This window comes from Salmo salar, chromosome ssa01 (genome assembly GCF_905237065.1).
Source record: "Salmo salar chromosome ssa01, Ssal_v3.1, whole genome shotgun sequence".
Classification (NCBI taxonomy): Eukaryota; Metazoa; Chordata; class Actinopteri; order Salmoniformes; family Salmonidae; genus Salmo; species Salmo salar.
This window is the reverse complement of record NC_059442.1, coordinates 161,751,617-161,767,604: the sequence shown is the minus strand read 5'-3', so window position 1 is coordinate 161,767,604 and position 15,988 is coordinate 161,751,617. Positions and strand designations below refer to the sequence as shown.

The 15,988-nt window shown below is 43.7% G+C and overlaps 1 protein-coding gene across 2 annotated transcripts in view; it reads left to right on the top strand.

Annotated features, from left to right (window-relative positions):
• slc12a2 (solute carrier family 12 member 2) overlaps positions 1 to 15,988 on the top strand; it is an 81,938-nt gene that overhangs the window by 46,967 nt on the left and 18,983 nt on the right. For both annotated transcript variants that reach the window (XM_014143165.2, NM_001123683.1), the window contains 13 exon segments: positions 415 to 510; positions 4,357 to 4,496; positions 5,517 to 5,627; positions 5,879 to 5,987; positions 6,342 to 6,469; positions 6,656 to 6,740; positions 6,819 to 6,985; positions 7,700 to 7,807; positions 8,051 to 8,174; positions 8,404 to 8,505; positions 10,997 to 11,152; positions 12,534 to 12,633; positions 14,455 to 14,566. In XM_014143165.2, the coding sequence (XP_013998640.1) occupies positions 415 to 510; positions 4,357 to 4,496; positions 5,517 to 5,627; positions 5,879 to 5,987; positions 6,342 to 6,469; positions 6,656 to 6,740; positions 6,819 to 6,985; positions 7,700 to 7,807; positions 8,051 to 8,174; positions 8,404 to 8,505; positions 10,997 to 11,152; positions 12,534 to 12,633; positions 14,455 to 14,566 (1,538 nt within the window).

The following is a 15,988-nucleotide window of genomic DNA, read 5'->3' as shown; positions in this document are numbered from 1 at the left end:
ATGTGTTGTTTAAGTGTTCCCTTTATTGTTTTGAGCAGTAATATATAATTTCACTCACACACGACCTCACCACCAAACCCCCACCTTCCCGACTATCCCTCCTCCGCTCACCTCTCGACCATTCACTGTCCAGATGCGAAATGTTGCCACATGGCGACATATGCAGTCAACTGTCACACACTAGCTTGTTTTTCTAGCGGCGCCGCTACTATTCACAGGCCTTCTCAGAATGTGTGAATGCCAGGAGAGGCAGAGCGAGCGAGAGAGGGGAGAGCCTCAACAAGCAGATAATTGGCTGCTCATTATTGCAGTTATTTGCCTCTTAGAAGTTTCTATAAATGTTAATGCTGATTTACTTTTTTTTAAATATTTGTATTTTTTTGAATCAATCATGACCTCCATTTTCTTTCACAGTTCTCTCCTGTGTGATCGTTCTCATGGCAACAGTTGTGACCACCATCACCGGCCTTTCGACCTCAGCGATTGCGACCAACGGCTTTGTACGAGGAGGTATGAACACTTGCATCTTTAAAAGGCGCTTCCAAAGAACCCCCAAGGACTCCCAATTCTTCCAAGCCTAGTCTCTACTATAAGACTAGTTAGTTGCCATGTTCATCCCTCTATGAAACCATAAAACGCATGAGTAAATCAACATGAATCGCTAATGTATCATGAAAAGTAGTGTTGTCTATAGTACCTGTGTAACGGAAGGCTCGTTCTCTGATGGTGTAATAAATCTGACTCTCCAGGTATAGTCATTGCAGTGCAGGCAAGTATAACTCAATCTGGCTTCAGGATGCAGTCAGTCAGGGTTTCATCCAGGTATAGTCCGGGGTGCCCTGGGGTGAGTTGAGCTGGGCTATTCATCTTACCTCAGCTAAATATCCACCTGAAACAGCTGTGAGGTTTAGCCAGCAGCATACCACCCTGCATCCCACTACTGGCTTGCTTCTGAAGCTAGGCAGGGTTGGTCCTGGTTGCTCCCTAGATGGGAGACCAGATGCTGCTGGAAGTGGTGTAGGAGGCACTCTTTCCTCTGGTCTAAAAAAATATCCCAATGCCCCAGGGCAGGGATTGGGACATTGCCCTGTGTAGGGTGCAGTCTTTCGGATGGGAAGTTAAACAGGTGTCCTGACTCTCTGTGCTCACTAAAGATCCCATGGCACTTATCGTAAGGGTAGGGGTGTTAACCCTGGTGTCCTGGCAAAATTCCCAATCTGTCCCTCATACCATCATGGTCACCTAATCATCCCCAGCTTACAATTGGCTCAATCATCTCCCCTCTCCCCTGTAACTATTCTCCAGGTTGTTGCTGTAAATGAGAATGTGTTCTCAGTCAACTTACCTGGTAAAAGAAGGGTTAAATAAATAAAATAAAGAGCCGAACAACTATGAATAGTGGCGTGCGAGTGTGCCACTGCACCATTAGCACATGCTTTAGTCAAGACAACAGATGGGTGATTGGGTTAGTATTGGTCAATTTTCATAGCTGGTAATAGTTGTGAATGGAAGTCCAGAAGTTAGTTGTTTTCCTTCAATTTGTTACATCCCTTATCGGAGTAATTTTTTTCCTTCTGTGAGGAAGCTGATTTTCTCTTTAATTATCAGCTCAAATTTCTCCCCCTCGGAAGTCAAGGACAATTTCACTGTACATTTTTCTTAACATCCAAAACCATTGGGTTTTAATTAACTCCCTCCTTCCCCGGGCCCTAGATATGCCATCGCCTCCACTCTCTAATCTCTTTACCTTGAGGAAGGTCAGGATATTGCAAACAACAGGAGCCTGACTGAGAGTGCCTTTGCCAGATTTAATAATGACTTGCCTGATCACTTGCTGATTTCTCTTTCGCTAGAATTCTGATGCAAATCACTTCTCTCGTCCAATCATATCATAGTCCTTCAGTCAAGTTATGCAAATCTACAGGGGTGTGTCAGAGCATGCATCAAATGTAAATAAGTAGAGAAACAGTTGTTTTTCTTTTCCAAGCCCACTCCATGTTAATTCCTCCTCACTTTGAGAAACCATTAACAGAGGATAAAGAAAACGTGGAGTGGCTTTAATTGGGAGTATGGAACGTTCTGCCCCGGTGTTGCCTAGTGTAATCGGAGATGGCATCAGGTCAGATCACCAAACATTCATCAGTGGGTTGATTGGGAGGTCATGGGAAGGGCACCCCACCTGGCCAATGTTCATCAGCGTAGACCTAATTAATGTCTGGTGGTAATGGTCACAAGTCTTTCTTTGATCGTCTCCGGTGACGCAGTAGCTCTTCAGGTGTCGATGGCTGCAGGTGTGTTGCCTTTTAATCTTCAAAGCAAACATTTGATAGCTGTTGTTGGTTCTGTCTTGAACAGAGAGCCCTTAGACATAATAATGTTATGGACCCATAACAAAAAACAGAAACTCTTAATCAAAAAGCTCAAGGGCATGTTGTTAGAAACCAAGACTACAAGACTGTCATTGTTGCTATTACAGTCCAGCCAGTTTGTTTACTGTTTTTACCAGCTCCGTCTGACCTCTGCTCTTTTGAGAACACTACACTAGCCACCGGTGCATAGAAATGACTCTCGCCAACAGATTAATACTGCAGCTCAATTTATATTCATTCAAGAGAGGGCTCGCCAACAATCTGCTCAGTGCTCAGGTTTGCAATCCTAATTCTACCCTCGTCTCTCATAATAATTGACTGATGAGAGTTGCTTAAGGTGGCGTTATGCTGATTTACAGTACTGTTTTGTTCCCTTTTCTTGGCATGTTTGGATTAATTGGGCTGAGGGTTCCCACGCTACCCATAAACTTACTTAACATTGAACTTCTCTCTGGAATCAATTGAAATATGCAACCTGCAGAGCAGTGGCCGGCTCACATGACATTTGCTTAGTCTCCTGTGTTTGGATATGGAATTAGGTGTCCTCTACAGGTGTGGTTTTTACCAGCTGGACCTGGCTATCGTTTACTTCCCTCATCCACGGAACTAAAGATGTATTCTCTGAGGACCTCAACGAGATGTGCCCTGGTTCATTTGGAGTGGAATGAAAGGATGGGGGGGAAAACACTGGCCACACATTGCTCCCAGTTTTCGCAGCATGAGGGGAAATTCAATCGTCTGTTTCTAAATCAGTGGTTCACCCTCAAGTCACTGAGAGCTGGCAGGGAGGTCTGAAATGGATATTAGGATGCTGTCTCTGTGAGGGCAAGGGAAAACCAAGGATTCCATTTTGTTTAAAATATCCTAGTGAGGAAAAGATGAAACTATATCATAGTAAAGGATATTGGTGTTTTCAGCGGGGTATTCCTCCTGGAGACCGCATATTCGATTCATTCTCATAAGGTTTCACGTCTACCACTGCCCGATTGTCTTTGGCGTCAGGCAGCAAGGGAGGCTCCACATAGTGGCTGTTTTTGTTTAGAACAGCACAGTAACCATCAGCTCCTCCTCTGAATTGATTTCTTTCAAAGTAGGCTAATCCATTACCCTTGGGTGGAATGCTAAAACCTTTTTTTCCCCTTGGTAATATCTGTAACGTGTTCAAACATGAACGTCCCCCCTGCTGCTACTGCACCTGCTTTAGCAGGGTGAAGTTGGTGCACTATGATGCAGTGAACTGAGTGTCAAGAGTAGATTGAAATCACATGCCTTTCGTAGGGTTTACTGTAATACTCCTAATCACAGCACTGTGTAGGTTTCTAATCCCATCCAAACTAATCTTTCCAAGTATTCCAGTTATTCCCACATCTCCCTCCAAATGGTCTCTCAATATAAAAATGCCCCTTTCAAAAGGGCAAATCAAAATGTGCTCTCTGGAAAATGGTTTTGTAGTTTGACTTTGATGCTTGAGTGTACTTGATTTAAGTGGAACGAAAAGAACCAGCAAAAAAATCAAGCATGATCCCACATGAATTTCTCTACCTACTCATGCCCTCAGAGATGAGTCGTTTTGGTTCCTGCCTTTGTCTTGTCCCTCACTCGTGTATGTAGGAGCACCTGAAGTGCTCTCCAAAGCTGTCAGCAGAGACATGGCATAAAGAGAGCTCAACGAGGGACACTGCTCAGCCTGTCGCACTACGAACTCATCGGGCAGCTAAATGTGTCAATTAATTTTGTCTCCTATCTTGGAGCTACTCTACCATCTCCACTCTCATTTGAGCTGATATGTTGGTTTAAGCGTGTCGTTGAGAGGAGTGTGCTGCACTGCAGCGAAGGTTTGACTAATGTAGGAAAATGCAATAGGCTAGCCTACATATGACAGTTATTTGATTAAACGATTTGTGTTTAACCTTTTTTTATGAGAGACATTAAATGAAACCCAGTTTTAAATGCTATGTCCATCTGTCTCTGTCTGTCTGTCTGTCAGGAGGGGCGTACTATTTGATCTCAAGAAGTTTGGGCCCAGAGTTTGGCGGCTCCATCGGTTTGATCTTCGCCTTTGCCAACGCTGTGGCCGTCGCCATGTACGTGGTGGGCTTTGCCGAAACCGTCGTGGAGCTCCTTGTGGTAAGTCACTGAATATTTCCCCATGTCGTCATCGACGGTTACGTTTCTTTCACTCTTTCAATACTTTCTTTTAGGCATTTTTTAATTGCTTTTTCTGGGGACATCTTTGGTTTTTACTCAGAAGGTTTTGCTGATTAATTTAGTCCATGTTGACCGAGTCTACCATTTGGAACAGTGTTTCAACATCTGCAATAAGCCTAATCTAATTGGGCTTTGGTTCTCATGATGTTGTTCAATGTTGTTTGCAAGGAGGACTGAAAACCCATGCTATTTTTAAGATTTGGCTCATGCAAAATTCATAATAATGACTCTTCTCCTTCCGAGGTCTTTCAAGTAGTTTAACCAAGGATTGGCGCGGTACAATCATGGCCTATTTGGTCACTCCTTAGTCACAGACAAGGGTAGTTGTTTTGCGCTTTGCTGATTGAAGCATGCCATTGGCGTCAGTTCTAAGCGGCATGAAATGTATTCGAGGTTAATGTTCTCTGTTCATCAGAATTCAATTTGTTTTGTGTTTTAGGGGTGCTCTGTAATAAAATGAGGTCCGATGTTTTGGGCCTTTCTAAAAGTGGTTGCTTAATGTACAGTACCAGTCAGTTTGGACACACCTACTTACTTATTCAAGAGTTTTTCTTTATTTTTACTATTTTCTACGTTGTGGAATAATAGTGAAGACATCAAAACTATGAAGTAACACACATGGAATCATGTAGTAACCAAAAAAGTGTAAAACAAATCAAAATATATTTGAGATTCTTCAAAGTACCCACCCTTTGCATTGATGACAGCTTTGCACACTCTTGGCATTACTGTATGTTGCATTGTACATTCTATTTTATGAGTTAAGTATTAAATTGTAAACCTGTTGAAAATAACTTTTGCAAAATATTTGCAATGCTTTTTCAAATGGCCATTATCGCAAAGTATCTGAACAGCGGAAAGCCAGGGATGAATTTGAGAGGATTTGTCCTACCTCTTGGCCTGACAGTGAAGTTCATATTCTCCTGTAATTTCTCACAGAGCGTGGATTGCATCATGACTGATGAAATCAATGACATCCGAATCGTCGGAACCATCACAGTCATCCTTCTCCTGGGTATCTCCGTGGCAGGAATGGAATGGGAGGCCAAGGTAAGATGACATACAACTATGTTTGATTGAATAAAGCTCTCAAACTACGACTATCTAGAACTTAAGGTGATATTGAACTGCAACTTGTCTCTGATGTCGAGCCTCAAGTAGGCAGAATTCCTTCCAGACTGAGTGAATGCAGACTTTGATGTGCAGTTGGCTAGATTTAATGCATGTGACTAGTGCTAGTTTTAGTTGGGAGGTGTGGTGAAAGTCGAGCTAACCTGTCCATATGTTCATTCTGTCCACAGGCTCAGATTTTCCTGCTGGTCGTTCTGATCACAGCCATCTTTAACTACTTCATTGGCTCCTTCATCCCCCTCCAGTCCAAGGAGTCGCAGGGCTTCTTCGGCTACGACAGTACGACGCCTTTGGTTCTCCCTTTACATAACACAAACTGACATGACTGTCAAACAAAATTGAAGACTGTCAAAGACAATTAGATTGACACATTAGCGGCGGTTGGATTGTGGACCTATAATAATTCTGAATGAATGTATTTTTCTCTGAAGTCATGAGCTCTGTATGAGCACTGGCTAAAATTGTGCCAGAGATGTTTTTTCTGAAATCACAAAACCAAACCAATTGGATTATTTGAAATTGACTTTGCGGCCTGATTCCCAGCTCTGAGATCGAGTCTGACTGTCCTAACATACGCACTGCTTGCTTTGTCAGCATTCTCTGTTTTGCTTAACCCCCCCCTCTTGTTCTAAGGTGGGATTATGATGGAGAACATGGGTCCGGACTTCCGGGGCACAGAATCATTTTTCTCAGTCTTTGCCATATTCTTCCCTGCAGCCACTGGCATTCTGGCCGGTGCCAACATCTCAGGAGACCTTTCTGTAAGAACCCCAGGTCATTGTTTAAACAAAATCACAAACAAGCAAAAGACTAACCTCAATTCATATACAATCAATGGAACTCCTATATTGTCTTGATTTAAAAGCCTACTGTGTGTGTGTGTGTGTGTGTGGTGGGACTTGATATGAAATCAATGTTGGAGACTAAGCATTTATTTATATTCACAGGACCCACAACTGGCCATTCCAAGAGGAACACTCTTGGCCATTCTTATCACCGGTATTGTCTACCTGGGTGTTGCAATTTCTACTGGTATGTGGTATTCGCCCCTAACAAGACCAAATAAATATTGCAGAGACAAAGTTTGACATTTTGTATGTTTCATTAAAGGCTCATGCATCGTGAGAGACGCAACAGGAAACGACAACGACACTCACAGCGCCCAGATCATGGCCAACTGCACCGACGCCGCCTGCAAGTTCGGCTACGACTTCTCCTCCTGCAAGAGTGACAACGGCCTGTACAACTGCAGATATGGACTCCAGAACGACTTCCAGGTATGTCTGATTGTATGCTGTTTCCCACCTAGAACAGCAGCCATTTTGTAGCAATATCAACATTTGAGTAGTGTTAGGTTCTCATTCTCAGAGTAAAAAAAACTCTAAGGACACTATGGAAGCTTAACCAAGTTTAATTATTCCCAAAGGGTCAATACAGCTGCATTCAGACAAAACATGTTTCCACCACAACAAGTGTATATATATATATATATATATATATATATATATATATATATATATATATATATTACTCCAATTTAGGCACTCCTCCTTCTCTCCAATCCTTATATCTTTCATGGTTCGACTGGAAGACAAAGTGATGGGGTAATAAACCATTCCTTCTCCCTTAAGGGGATCTGACCTGACCTCAACCCCCTTGATGCCTAATCCAAAGACCTCCACCCGTATCCCCTATAGCAATCCTGTGACTTCCTCCCATCTACTCAGCACATTCCAAAGCCATCTGGCTCTTACAGATAACCATTAACTTCTGATGTAAAAACCAGTCTCTATCACCCCTCAGATACTATAGTTTTACTTCTGATGTATCATGTCTCTAGGATAGCAATGTTCCAAGTTTATCCCAGAATCCAACAGTAGTGAGGGGAACTTGAAAAAACGTACTTGGTCCTCTTCATCCCGGGTGGGACATAAGCTGTTGAAGAAACGTATGAACTCTGCCATTTAACCTTTCACATGCTTTTTCCTCAGGTCATGAGCATCGTGTCTGGTTTCGGACCCATCATCACCGCCGGGATCTTCTCCGCCACTCTGTCCTCTGCCCTGGCCTCTCTGGTCAGCGCCCCCAAAGTATTCCAGGTAAGTCCTTAGACTACCCTCCCCAGATACCACTTCCCTCCTCTATCCCTGCTAGTCAGTTTATGCTTATACTATCCATACTGTATGAAATACTAACATTGTTATGCTAGTTACTGTCCCATAGACGCAGATAAAGGGCAAGATTGTGATCTCGTATCCCAATGTTCCTTCGTCATCTAGTGTCCTATCCGCTGATTAGTATAGCAGTGTCCAATTCCAATGATTTTGTTCCTTCTCCTCCAGGCTTTATGCAAAGACAACATCTACCCTGGCCTGGAGATGTTTGCCAAGGGCTACGGCAAGAACAACGAGCCCCTCCGCGGCTACATCCTCACGTTTTGCATCGCTCTAGCCTTCATCCTTATTGGTACGTAGTACGCTATCCAGGTTTCTGCATCGAATGACAACACTTATTCACAATACACAGAATTCTGTGTGTGTCAGGAATGTGTCTGTAGTGTGACATTCAGTAGTATAGTTCTGTCCTGTTTGGGAATGCCAATTACCTAAAGAGCACTATTGAAGGTCTATGGACAGTTGCCAATGAACATATACAAAATGCTAATCTAAACAGCCATGTTTTTGTTTCATTTTAGCCCAGTTGAACGTTATCGCTCCCATCATCTCCAACTTCTTCCTGGCCTCCTATGCTCTCATCAACTTCTCTGTGTTCCACGCCTCTCTGGCCAACTCGCCAGGTAAGGCCTCTCTGGCCAACTCGCCAGGTAAGGCCTCTCTGGCCAACTCGCCAGGTAAGGCCTCTCTGGCCAACTCGCCAGGTAAGGCCTCTCTGGCCAACTCGCCAGGTAAGGCCTCTCTGGCCAACTCGCCAGGTAAGGCCTCTCTGGCCAACTCGCCAGGTAAGGCCTCTCTGGCCAACTCGCCAGGTAAGGCCTCATTTCCTGTGGAGAAGTTATATATGCAGGAAGACCGGAAGTTTAATACGACAAAAAAAACTGCCACAAAGGTCCTGACTATAGCCACAAATACAAATATGGTACTTTGCTGAAGAAACCTCCTAGATTTGCTAGTTAAAGGGGCAATCTTCAGTTGTTAAATCCTTTTTTTGAGGGGGGGGGCAGCTTTTTACCGAAACGGGTGGGAAGAACGCTTTAAATGTTTCAACTGCTGATTTCCTCTTTAAGAGTAAAGTCATGAGTCTTAACTTAAGTCATTGGTCACAAGTCCTTTTGGCTTAAATACTTGATTTAATAGGAAATGATAGGACTTCCACACTAATTACTTCCAGTACAAGGCATACAATAGTCATCCCTTTAAACCACTTCAATGCAGTTATGCAATGGTGGCTCACAAGTTGTCGTTCCATTTACTATAGAGGCTAGCCACATGGAGAAGACATCATACCCAGTGGAGTTTTTTTTAAATGTATTTATTTATTTTTTATTAAATGTAGGTTCACATGTAATGGCTCATCCAGGAATACCTTTTAAACTGATGTCAACTATATAATTACAAATAACATTTGTTTACACTTACACAGCACTCCATGGACGGTCTTCCTAGAAGCTAGGCACAGCCATTCTATGACGGCCTGTATAGGAACTGACAAATCATCTTGGAGGCAGACTCTTTTGACATTGTGGAGGGAGGTGGGGTAGTCCTAACTCTGATTCTCAGTGAATAGGACTTGTTTAATATGCATGGCACCAGTGGTATGTGTTGCATAGAGTCTTATCTATCTTTGCCATTCCCAAATAACTCAGGCATGTCATTACTTAAGCTATCTGAACATTTTCATATCCGGCGAGTTGTTTTATTAAATAATGGCTACTACGATCTTTATCTTAGGAAAGTAGTTTGGAATAAATGGGAATGTCTCAATGACTCATAATACACACGTAATATTATGCAATTGATACTGTACTTGGCTAAAAACAATACTGTTGAAAAGCGACGTGCTGCTCTTTATTATTCAATGTAACACATTCTGTATTTTGGATTTCACCCTTGTCTGATTGATTTGTGTGGAGGTCAAACCTCCAGAGGATGGGGTTTAGTACTGAAGCTAGCTGATTTGTGTGGAGGTCAAACCTCCAGAGGATGGGGTTTTTAGTACTGAAGCTAGCTTGGGCATAATGGGACAGTGTCATTAATTATCACTCGGTTGGTCAAAGATGGACGCTGTCCACTCAGTTTCAACTGTCAGTCTAACCGTGTCAAGAAATGCCTAGTCGAAATCACTTATGCTTTCGTCATGATGGAAGAAACAGATTAACCATTTTCAATGTGATATTTTTAACCTGTTGTATCGTTCAGCAGTCGTTGTATAAAGTGTCGTTTGTTTTTCCCTTAATACCAAAAAACCCTAGGAGAACAGAAGGTAGAGTTGATATCTAATTCTGACATTGTCCGCACAGACCATTCAATTACACAGACTTAAAGGGTACATGACTCACCAAAGGCAAGGCAATAGACACTTGGCTTCTCACCTCTGGAAACTCTCAAACTGGCAATGTCTAATGCCTTCTTTTCTGGCTCTAGCCCGTTGTCGCTCTCCCATGGCTGCATGTAAAAACAGTCATGTGGCAAAGAATGACGTCACAAACAATGTACCCTTTAGGTCCTGTGTTTTTGTTGTAGTTCTTGTCATTGTGTAACTGTGCACACAGTCAAACTGTGCCCCATTGTTCCAGTTTACTAAACTCCCACTGGTCTAGTGTCTTTAGTACCCAATAAACGGGTATCCAGTAGCCGTGGATGTAACATTCTCTTACAATATTCTAACTGGTTGCTAACTCTGATTTTTAACTCCATTTTTAATCCAAGTGCATATCCATGCTTTTATTCATTCAGTGACATTGCCATATTAAGCCGCCTCCCATTGTTTTTTTTAATGATTCAGTAATTTCACTAAAACCATGTATGTGAAGACGTAATGCAAGTCGTAAATGAACAAGAGCTTTCAGCTATGGTAAGCGGCTCGGCATAGAGTCACTGGTTCTTCATAGACATGAGGGGCAGATTTGATCTAACCTTTTGGTTTCTACCTCTGTTCAAGTTCACATTTTCTTCCTTAAATTTGGTTATATAACCCATTCCAGCCCCTCTGTCTTTTACAAGAAGGACAAATGTCATATGCTGTCACCCCTTGGTATGGCTGACCCCCCCCAAGTGCATTTTATGAGGGTCCTTCTACGGGAGTCCACCTAACGTTTCGCTGAACCCTAGGATGGCGCCCCAGCTTCAAGTACTACAACATGTGGGTGTCCCTGGCCGGAGCCGTGCTGTGCTGCGTGGTCATGTTCGTCATCAACTGGTGGGCAGCCTTGATGACCGACGTCATTGTTCTGGGCCTCTACATCTATGTGAGCTACAAGAAGCCCGGTGAGTGACTTGTCAACAGGCTAAGTCGGCCATCTTGGATTGCCTCAACGGCGACTAGTGTTATTTTGCCAAGATAGGTGCTCATTGTGAAACTTGATGTGGATTATCGTTGATGTGGATTATCGGTTATTTTACTTTACCAATTATAGCAGAATCTTTCATGAATTAGCCTACAAAAAATATTTCCCGAAAGAGGTCCTATTGAAGGTCAATCGATGTAAATTACGCTTTCACCAGTTAAAGTAAATAATTGCCTAGTTCTTTTGATTCCGCTGAAATGTCAACCTCTATGATGAAGCCACATTAGCACAGTGCACTGGAAGTCAGTCCCTTGATGCCCAAAGATGCTTTGAACACAATGTGAATCAGGTCCCAGTATTGATATTTCAAGTTATTTTATTGCTGATGCACATATGTATTTTGGTGAAGTGGTAAGTATTTGCATCACAATGAGGTGTTTGTTATGCACCCTCTGCTGCAGTGCAGCCCAGGCCAACACGGTTTAAATGTATTTATAGCAAAACGCAGGGTTGTGGAAACTGTCTGAATCCAACCGAAATGAGCTGGCTATTCACAATATGATATTGCATTAAGAGTGGCTTGTGGCTATATTTGCAGGTTAGAAAATGTTTTTGTGGGAAACTTTGATTTTCTGTTAATTAGCATATGGATTTCTGAACAACTTTTTGTTCCTTCTATGACGTTATCTAGTACATGAAGAGACTTTCCCTCCGGTGTTTCTATGGTGATTTGCCAAAGGGCTGGCTCGTTCTGTTAAGCTTACCGCCCACGCAAGGCACTGTGACATTAAACGGGGGCCTTTTTGAAATGTCTAGAGCTGGGAGGGTGCAGCAGGTGGGGGACCAGCTACATGCTGTTACATGCCCTCGTCTGTGTTGGTGCTCAGCCTCTCTGGCCTGGCTGTGGAGGTCCCCACAGGGCTCAGATGGCTATCTGGGTCCCCAGATGATAGGAAGGCCCCATATGGGACCTCTGGGTAAACACACCTGACCTGCGCTAGAAACCCCAGCAGAGCACCAGACACCAATATAGACATCTACAGAGAGGCTTTGTATGAACCCACAAATATACACATGGCTTCACACACTGTTTCACACGCATCTCTAATACACAAATGCTCTCCATCACAGATTTACACACACACACGGTGAGTCACAGCTTCACACAGCTCTATACACACACACACACACACCGCACACACACACACACACACACACACACACACACACACACACACACGTACACAGCATCCCTACTGAGTCCCACACTGCATGGAAGTTGCCCCAGTGGCCTGACCGTCTTAATGGCCACCCATACAGGGTCCTGACTCCAGAATGTGACTGTTTGTCCTGTCTTCCAGATGTGAACTGGGGCTCTTCCACTCAGGCTCTGACATACCACCAGGCCCTGACCCACAGTCTGCATCTCAGCAGTGTTGAGGACCACATCAAGAACTTCCGGTACTGTACAGAACCCACTCCCATATACACACACTTTCACTTCTTAGACCAAAGGAAAGGTATGTCTCGTCTTCAAAATGAGCTCGCCGTATTTATTTAACCTTTATTTAACTAGGCAAGTCAGTTAAGAACAAATTCTTATTTACAATGATGGCCTAACCCGGCCAAACATGGACAACGCTGGGCCAATTGTGCGCCGCCATTTGGGACTCCCAATCACGCCCTGATGTGATACAGCCTGGATTCGAACCAGGGACTGCAGTGACACCTGTTGTACTGAGATGCAGTGCCTTAGACCGCTGCTTCACTCGTGAGCCCGAAAGGCTAGATTCTTTAGTCACTAAACCACCTAATTTTCACCACCAGCGCCCGTCCCGGTGTTTAAGTTTCATTATGTTACTTGTTAAATATTTACTGGGTAAAATGTATCGTATTCAGGAAATCTCTATCATTCAAATTGTCATAAAGGCTGTTGCCCTGTTAGTTCTAAAAGTATCTGATTGGCAAATTTGATTAATGACGAATCCTTCACTTAATTACCGTTCAATGCTGCTCAGCGAGTCGTCCCTAACGTATGCTCACTGTGTCTTATAGATAAGCTCAGGCTGCAGTAAGCTCAGGCTGCAGTAGGCTCAGGCTGCAGACGGGGTAGCGGGGGAGGAAACTGCTATTTGTCGAGTCAGGCTGCAGCCAGAGCCCTCTCTTGGTCTCGGGACGACACACCCCCCTGGAGAGGGTTGTGTAACTGCACACCTGGGACAACAATGGCATATGATTGGCATCCTTCACACTCCCTCGCCTCAGGACAAAGGAGCTAAACTAAACCATCTATTTTCAGTACAAAGGAGCTAGACTAAACCATCTATTCTCTGAAACCTAGCATCGGTCATTATCTAGCCACGGTAGAGAGCATGGGGATTAGGGTATCGGTATAGAACTGCGTTTCTCAACTATGGTCTACTGTGCAGTGGCCTCTGTTAGAATGATTCCACGTTTATTGAGCCTTTTTATCTAGCTAACTAGATATGTGATGCTTTAGTACTATCATTCTAGTGATGCTTGATTAAACTTACCTGGAGTTTAATCAAGTATACCCAGTGGGTCTCGTTCAGAAACTGATATAGGAAAAGTGCTTCAGTAGAGCTAAACCAGATGAATCGTTCGTTGTCCGAGCCACAACACAATCTTGCGCTTTATTGTTCAATCGCTCTCACATGGACTGTACGAGGCGCTACAGATGCTATTCGGACTGCGCCGTTTGCCCTGGAAGCGTTCCAATGGCAATTAGCCGGCTGGCGAGGGATTGGGGAGTGTCTGACATTGTCATCAGAATTCAAACATGTTACTCCTGGCCTTTTCTCCCCCCCTTCCTGGCTCCCCTAATCCCATGTGCTTAACATATTTGCTTTGATGTGCGCTACTCTGGAGCTCTCGGTCTGTTTTCATTCCTCATCGAGGATATGACGACGTCTTCTCTCAAGGTCATGAGAAGACACGGTGTGAGATGAAGCATTAAGTACTGTGTGCATGTGACCTAGCAAAAAAAAAGTCAAAAGGGTTAAGCCAGCGGTGGCTGTTGGTCAACCCACCTAGAGAGCTACTGGGAGCACGCTTTTGTCTCAGCGCTGCTCTAGCACGCCTGATCCGCTGCTCCTCAAAACTTGTAGAATCAGTGTTGGAGCAAAGGCTTGGAACCAAAAGCCAGTTGCTCTCCGGAAGACCACTCCCGGGTTAGGTCTTTTGTGTTAATTTGTGCGCCACTTACTGTTAGCATTTAGCTAACATCCATGCTAACTCCGTTTTTATCTTGTTTTATAACAGACCTCAGTGCTTGGTGATGACGGGCTACCCCAACTCGCGTCCGGCTCTGCTCCACCTGGTCCATGCTTTCACCAAGAATGTGGGCCTGATGATCTGCGGCCATGTTCGCACGGTGAGTAACCAGAGACGTCGCCCAACCGGAGGCCATTTTGGCTCCATCCCAGAACTGTACCATGGCTCCATTTCATAGTTTTTCACTTGTCTCATGGGGTCCATTGTTCATCTATGGCTCAATCTCAATGCAATGTCATAATTACTTCTTGTTGACTGCAGGTAACTAAGTGCTGTATTAACTCCCATGAAGACCATTAGAACCGATTTACAGGAAACCGAACACAGTGGCTCCTGTGTTGTTCTGGACTCCTGTGTTGCTCTTATTTGTCCCCTGTTTACTTTTAAAATCCACATTTCCTGTTGAGTGAGTCATTGCTCCCATTTAGTTTTTTTGTATTTACGACTTTTAACTACTTTTTAAATCTAAATCCCTCACCTGGGGGCAATAAAATGACCGGTCCAGTAAGACAGTGTGACGACTGGGCTGATGTAATCGTCCCTGCGCTGTGCCCACAATGTGAAAAGGCATTTTACTGACGCTCTACTGTCAATAGCAGCGAAAAGTCTCTGGCCTTAATCAATTTGCCTCCACCAGAGTGTCAGTGGAGCGTGCCAAATTTGACTGGAGCGAGATTCCCAGAGGCTGGAGCGTCGGGCTTATTGGCCACTCCAACTTCTCTCCAGTAGCGCCCACTTCACGAGCTCAGAGCATGCCTGGCCCAGCATGCATTTGTAGTTTACTTGTGTTGCTATAGCTACTTTAGCTACTGTCATGGAGTTTGCTAAATACTTTCATAAAGAAACTGATAAAACACACAGGTGCAAAAATCAAGGTGTCTTACAAAGATGAGGAGGACCAAGGGCAAGAGAGGGAGTGTGGTGATGTAGTGTCCACAACTAAAGAATCATTGTAGAATCTGAAAAGACCCGTATCCTGAAAGCATGATGGTGCACATGCTAACAGAGAGGAACGAGGTGGGTAGCTAGCTAAGTGTGTCATTGTAGCAAAGTACTTATAAACAAAAAATCTGCTCTCTTAAGTTGTGTTCATTTTTGTTATATTATCTATACAGTAGGCCATAATTGATGTTGGTTCAATAGGGCCGGCATATTCCCAGTTTCAAGCAGCTTTACGTTTAGAACTTTTTAGGCCTACCTATAGAGAGAAAAAATAAGTAAAACAACTCTGCATCTCTGCCCAGCCTGGCAAGAGTGGCCCAAAGGTTGTTCAGCATTCCCAGTAGCTCTGCAAGCAGGGCAGAGGATATTCTCTGCTACCGGCCTGCTCTCCAGGCACGAGCCTGAAGCCACAGACTCTGGCCAAACTGGTGTTTCTAAAAATATATTCAGACCAAGCCTAATAAGGCATTTTTAGATTCATTTGTATTTCATTCTAAGTAAGTCACAGCCTATATGTGCAATTTATAGACTAATGATTTAATACAACGAAATGTTGTTTAAATGCTGAGTGCTTTATGTC